Below are 6,720 nucleotides of genomic sequence, written 5' to 3'. Positions count from 1 at the left end.
TTGGCAGCATCCCAGGCACAGCCAGCACGGGAATCTTCTGGGTTTGGGTCTTCTGGACCTTTGGGGATGTGGTTAGTGAGCACAGTGGTGGTGAGCTGGTGATTGGACTATTGAGGTGCTGGTGCAGGTTGCCCAGAGGGGTGCTGGAAGCCCCATCTCTGGAGACACTCAAGGTCAGGTTGGATGGGGCTCCTGAGCACCTGATCCATATGTAGGTATCCCTATACAATGCAGGGGACACCTGCAATGATTGGGTTACAAGGCCTGCATTAGGAGCACAGCTGGCTTTGATTTCCCCTTCCTTCTCCATTCCTGGTATGATGAAGTCATCTCACACCATCTCTTTGCAGCCGAGGCTCACAGGACAGCCCCATCAGCTGCCTCTAGGGGATAATTAACCTTAGGTTTCTTCCCCTCTTTAACTACCCCCTGCTGAGCAATTAAACCTCACAGCCATCGCTTCACGAGGTCTCACCTGGTTGGAAAGAGTTGCTGGGATGTGGTTGGGTCTCTATTGGGAGGGCTGCTGGGTGACAGATACTGTGAGCTTTGATCTACCCCAGAAAGCAGATTGTGGCCCCAACAGCCCAGACTGGAGGTATTTTAAGGAAGGATCTGCCAGCCGTTTGTTGGGGCTGGCTGGTGAAGGAGGTCACTTGGGAAGTGAGCTGGCCAATATCTGCTGGGAGATTTGTGATTTGATGAAGCCCGTTGCTTTTATCATCTAAGCAATCAGATCTGGCATATGAAACCGTCCTTCTGCCCTTAATGGAAATGGAATTGATGCTGGGAGCACCTTCTGCCGCCTATCAGAGCCAAATCCCATGCCAGCGCTCTTCCCATCTGGTGGGTGTGAGCTGTGCCTGACCTCTGACAGCCCCTGTGGGCTCAGAGCGTGAGCATCCCAGTGGGGTGAAGAGCAGCCGTGGATTAAACCTCAGCCATGAAGATCAGCATCCCCCGGCTTTTCCCCTGCAGCGATGCGGTGGCGCCCTCTGCTGGTCACAGCCGGAACACCCCGCTGGTTCTCCAGCAGCCCCGCCTGCTTTCTCCCTCTCTATCCCTTCTCCGTAGCGATCTGCCAGGCTGACAGCCGAAAAACCAGCTCCTTAAAAAACTGAGCATTATGATATAGTGAAGGGTTCATAAAGCGACTGTGCTCCCCTGACTGATGAGAGAAGACAGCCACTCCTACCATCACTGGGACCCAAGATGGGCTTGGGATGGGCTGTCCCCATGTTGGCGGGCTGTCCCCAACATGACTCTAGTGCCTTTCACTGAGTACACCACACACTGTTGCACTGAGTCATTCCTTCTTCCATGTACGATGATTGTCCCCATCTCCCTCGAGTCAGAAAACACAAGAGCCATCACTGTATTGGGGATTTATTTGAAGGACCGGGGGTTGGGTATTTTTTTTTTTACCTTAACATCATTTACAGAGAATAAATCAGATAGTCTTTAAAAACTGCTTCCAAAGATCACACCGCCCAACTGGCGAGAGACAGAAACTCTGCCTGATGGGGAACTTGGTGAAACACCAGTGGCTTTACAACCACTTCCATGCTGAAGTCTGGATCGAGCTCGGGGTATTGTAAACACACACATAAAGCCTACGTAAGGTGTGCAGCTTGCTTGGCTTATGTGACATACAATGTCAGATTATAACATTTGCCTCTTCTCTATCAACAGCTGTACAAAGATTGCAAAGTGCTTGATGAGGCTGACAACGTTACACGATAGAGCAAATGGCCCTCACAGAGCCCTCAGAGCAAAGTCGTATGAAATCCCATATTTCTCCATTGCATATAGAGGTTAAAAAAGTACATGCGACCACGAGTCCTCTGTACATCAAGAAGTGGAAGCCAGGCACCTCGGACTTCACACTGATATCTTCCCAAGTGACTGAAGCACTACTGTACAAATTATTTTAACATCTTATTCTTAATTACAGACACACACACAAAAAAAAACCTACACATCATCAATGAAACAACACTCGGTGTTAGTCTAAAGGAATTATTTCTTGATTGAAAGCTAGTAATTATTTTAGTGAAATTTAAGATGTTCTCTGATCCTTGAGGTCTGGAGCAGAGAGGGCTTGCCTCCCATCAATGGTTTCATCTGCTAGTGGGTCTTTGATTTCTTGCTCTTTCTGCCCTTCTTAAAGCAGCACCTGCGGCAGCAGAACATGCAGCACTTCACAGAAATGAATAGGGAGAGGAGCACCACGGCCAGGAGGAAGGCAAAGACATCCAGGGAGTGATACTGGATCCAGTTGAGGTCATGGGCAGCAGGGCGCAGGTGTGGGGCTCCTTTGTGTCTCATGACAAACTCCACCCAGTGCACAGCCAGGTCCAGGGGATGGATGGGCCTGTCAAGGTGAAGGTCTGAGAGACGCTGGATGTTCTCTTTGTACCTGCCAAGACAAGGTGTTGGGGGTGTTCAGTGACTTGTGCTGCTGAGACTCACTCCCCAGAGAAAAAAAAGGATCATAGAGTCATTAAGACCACAAATAGCACCAGCCCATCCCCACCATGCCCACTGACCACATCCCTCAGTGCCACATCTCCACAGTTAACACCCATGGGGATGGTGGCCTCACCACCTTCATGGGCATCTGTGCCTCTGCAGCACCACTCCTCCTGAGAAGCAGTATTTCCTAATACCATAGAACCATAGAATTGCTCAGGTTGGAAAAGACCTTAAAGATCATCAAGGCTCAGTTTGAGCTGTCAGCAAAATCTCCTGTCATCTTTTGTCATCTCGATATCCTTTGTCAGCTTGATTTCTTCCATTGCACTTGTACCCCATCTACTCTGACACCTGCATCCTCTCAGATCAGGCTGTTCTCACCACCTCATAACTGCAATCTCAGACAGTGAGAAGGATGGTGCTGGTACAGCAGTGGGACAAGGTTAATCCAGGGCAAGAAATGCCTTCTCAGCAATGGAGCTGATGTAAGAAGGGTTATCAGAACAGATTAGTATAGTGTTAAACTGGAAGTGAGAGTGCTGGTGTTACACAGCAGTAGAAAGAAAAAGGGTGCATATCTATTACTGACTTTTTATCATTAATAACTGCTTTCAGGGCATCAGATATGTCTTTCGAAGTCATTTCTAGTATATTCAGTGTCAATCCTGCTCCCCGCGACTCCACTCGTTTCGCGTTGTCCATCTGGTCTCCAAATAAAGGCATTAGCACCATTGGCACTGCATTGCATATGCCCTCATAAACACCGTGTGAGCCTCCATGGGTAATAAAGGCACGAGTCTTAGGATGAGCTGCGGAAGAAAGAGAAATCTGTTATGTCATGATAATGCATGCCTAGGAAAACTATACCAAAAAATGCCATTGATGGGTGTACATCAAGAACAATGGACTGTCATAAGCTTTGTTACTTATGGGCAAACTTAATGTAGCAGAGAACAAAACATTACGAAACCATGAACTGTAGAGCTCCATCTTGGTTTGGGTAGTCTCTGAAGAGCCCTGTATGACCTTCCACAGCTTGTCAGATGATAGGATAAAGTCACAACCCAGTGAAGCCAAATTTAAAAAGCAAAGTCGCTGCTTTCTTTTTAAGCATGTCTTTCGTTTGCAAGTCTCCCACAGCAAAGCCATATTGTCTCACCAAGTATAGCAGAAATGCTAAGTCATGGCCTGAAGAATGATTGAGCACCTGGTGGGAAGGCAGGGCCAACCCAGGGGAGCTCAGCTGCATGCAATGTACCTGAGTGACTGCAAAGGATGGAGCCAGGATCCACCCCTTCCCAGACCTCATTTAAGGGTTGGCAGTGGAGGTCTCTGCCTACCAGAGGCCTCCCAAAGGTAAGCAGTTTTTCTTTGTTTTTGCAACCATGGCTGTTGTATCTGGGTTTATTCTCATTTGCTACAGCTTAGGATTGTTCTACTCTGCTATTAGTGCTATGCTTTCCATCACATTACAGCATTGTACCAACAAATGCACTCTGGGCAATAACACACACAATATTACTACTTTAAAAGCGTGAAAACCTGCCTGGAAGTGCTCACTAGAGAAACTTGAACTCCCTCCTCATTCCAGAAAGGACAGAAAAGCATAATTGAGTGTTGAGATTGGATAATCAGAGACAAAGCCTCCAGTACTTTACAGTACCATAATTGAGCGTTGCAGCACCTTTGCAAACAGTAAGGTCATCTTGAAATTGCAGTTAGATATGTTTGTAAAAGGCAAACTCTGTTTTGAACAGCAAAGGCTGCAATGAAAACCTGTGACCCACAGTCAGCACAGATGATGGTAATGGGGCTTTGAAACTGTGTAGTGGAATTGGAAGAAATAAGATGGCTTAACTCCAGGGGTCTCAGACCTACCTAGGAGATCATTCTGTGGCAGCCACTTGACAAGCTTCACGTTCTTTGGCAGGTTGGGAGGCACCTCTCCTGTGTATCGCCACAAAACCTTTGAAGAGAAATAAACACAATGTCAGTTCTCAATAGTCATCCTTTTGCTGTTCCTCTGCTAGTTTGGAAAGCACAGCTAACAGCATCTACACAAAACCTCTTTTTGCCAACAGCAATGCAGAACGGCAGGGTGTGATGTTCTCTTCTGGCATTGGGGAGCAGGAGAAAGAAGGGTGGGCTGAGGGATCTGCAGTAATGCACTATACCTGAATACAGTGCTGAGTTACTGTGCTGGAAGGAGGGAAGGGATACCGTACCGTTTGAGGGACTGTTCCCAAGGCATCTGCAATTTCCATGGCTTTCTTCATGGGGATCTCAGAGACCATGGAGCCCAGTGAGAAGACAACAATACCGTGTTCTCCGGAAGCATTTACAATGGCTTCAAATTCCTGCCAACACAAAGCACACCCTCAGTCAAAATCCCTATCGTGTCACATGCAGTAATTTGTCACGTTTCCATGGAGGTATCTAGGAACAAAAGAAGGATGTAAGTGGTCAAAGGGAGGTATGCAGGGCTGTGAGTGTCTTGATTTTGATCAAACAAGAGCTAGAAGATCTGCCAGTGCAATGAAATGGGCCCTACTGAGGACACTTGCTCAGATATAAGAAAAGCTACGACAGGTTTCCTTAGTGGAATTGGGTAACCCATATAGATGAAGTTCAGCGTTGTCCAAAAAGAAATACGCTTCCAGACCAAAACAGGGACAAAGACTTTTATTTATGGTAAGCAAACCTCTTGCTGCTGCTCCAGACAAGTAGAGTTTTAATTCACTTCTGCTACAGCCTTTACAATTCCTGCACAACTGCTTATCTGCTCCAGGGAATAGAATGAGCATTACTTGGTCTGCAGAAGTCTTGTAGAAAGATATTAAGAAATGAAACAACTTGAAAGAGGCACCTGGAAGGTACTTATAAAATAAAAGGGAAAGCCCAGCTTTTCATACTGGCTTGTCCGGTAATCTTGGAGGCCTTCCAGAAAGCAATTTCCTCCTCGTTGAACGAGGGATGAAGAGGTGCAAAGTACTTTTCTTAGACACAACCGTGCTCAATCTGTCTGTTATCCTCTGCTGCTGATAGGAGAGCCATCTAATGGTGTAAGCGAGCAGTGCAGACACATGCAACTAACGGAGAAACAAAAAAGGTAACTACCACTTGCATGGTAAATAATTAATCACTGGTTTAATAAAAGGCTGGATAACAAGCACTAGAGTCCAGCCACGTCTATGTGTGGATGGTACTATTGCACCCACCAGCTACACCCCATCTGTTCCTTTTAGAGGAAGAGAAGCCAAGTATTTTTTCACAACAAGTTGCCTAGCTCACACTAAACAGCAATAGAAGATCTATCTGATATAGAAAACCTCATTCTTAGGAGCACAGAAGTCTATCAGAACAAGAATTAAAAACAGAGCACGACCCACCTGAGGTAGCTGCTTGTGAGCACAGTTTATTCCTCCAACTACAATCATGTTGGGCATCAATGGCCTTGGATAACCTAACACAAAGTCATACCTCAGAAGCCACACAGAAGCCTTACGTAAGAGATCTACCACGGTCACATCTCGCTGAAGGAACTCAGAAGCCAGTTTTTCATATGGTTTAAACATAAAGTCACAAAGGAAAAGATTAGAGGTATCAAAGATGACATTCTTCACACGCTGGAGGAAGGTCATGTGGTCTGTATTGCCTGTAAATGCCATGGGGACATAAGAAGGGGGATTAGGACACTGAGTAGCCTCAGAATCTAATTCACATGGTATTCCCCTCATGAAATGCACGGAAGGGATGGAAAGATGCTCAGCCAATATTGCTCCACAAGGAAACACAGGATCTGTAAAGAGAGCGTCAAAGTTACTGTCCTCCAGATATTTGATGAGCTCTTTGTTGTGCAGTAAATGTTCGCAGGTTGTGAAAACAAAATCAATGAACCTTTTCATTTTTTCTTGCTGTCTCTGAAATCTTTCCAGAAATGATCCTTCTTCAAATGCATCCTTAAAAAACGATTGCAAAATGCCATCCATCTCTTCTTTTGTGAAAGGGTATGCATAGTTTTTCAAAACAAAATTCTCTGATGGCTTTACATTTAAATTGGTTTCAGGTGCAACGACGACTATTTCATGTCCTTTCTGCTTCAGAACTTCTAACATTTCCAGCAAACTGAACCAGGGACTCCCATCCACAGACACCACCAGCAGCTTCCCACCTGCAGCCAAGCTGAGCACAGACAGCAGCAGAAGCAGCGACACTGAGACTTGTGGATGAGAAGGAAGTACCAGG

At 46.1% G+C, this 6,720-nt stretch overlaps 1 protein-coding gene across 18 annotated transcripts in view; it reads right to left on the bottom strand.

The window, feature by feature from the left end:
* Positions 1 to 1,370: 1,370 nt before the first annotated feature.
* LOC107316373 (UDP-glucuronosyltransferase 1-1-like) overlaps positions 1,371 to 6,720 on the bottom strand; it is a 53,355-nt gene continuing 48,005 nt past the window's right edge. For 13 of the 18 annotated variants that reach the window (XM_015867725.2, XM_015867713.2, XM_015867720.2 and 10 more), the window contains 4 exons: positions 4,701 to 4,832; positions 4,354 to 4,441; positions 3,065 to 3,284; positions 1,985 to 2,419 (listed from right to left, as the gene is read on the bottom strand). In XM_015867725.2, coding sequence (XP_015723211.1) covers positions 2,128 to 2,419; positions 3,065 to 3,284; positions 4,354 to 4,441; positions 4,701 to 4,832 — 732 coding nt within the window. In that variant the 3' untranslated portion in view covers positions 1,985 to 2,127. Of the gene's footprint in view, positions 2,420 to 3,064; positions 3,285 to 4,353; positions 4,442 to 4,700; positions 4,833 to 5,864; positions 6,717 to 6,720 lie in introns of all 18 variants that reach the window. The other 5 variants (XM_032445752.1, XM_032445751.1, XM_032445750.1 and 2 more) reach the window with 2 other exon arrangements.

The sequence above is a fragment of the Coturnix japonica genome, chromosome 7, assembly GCF_001577835.2.
Source record: "Coturnix japonica isolate 7356 chromosome 7, Coturnix japonica 2.1, whole genome shotgun sequence".
In the NCBI taxonomy this organism is placed as follows: Eukaryota; Metazoa; Chordata; class Aves; order Galliformes; family Phasianidae; genus Coturnix; species Coturnix japonica.
The sequence above is the reverse complement of the archived record's forward strand: the minus strand, read 5'-3'. Positions and strand labels throughout refer to the sequence as shown.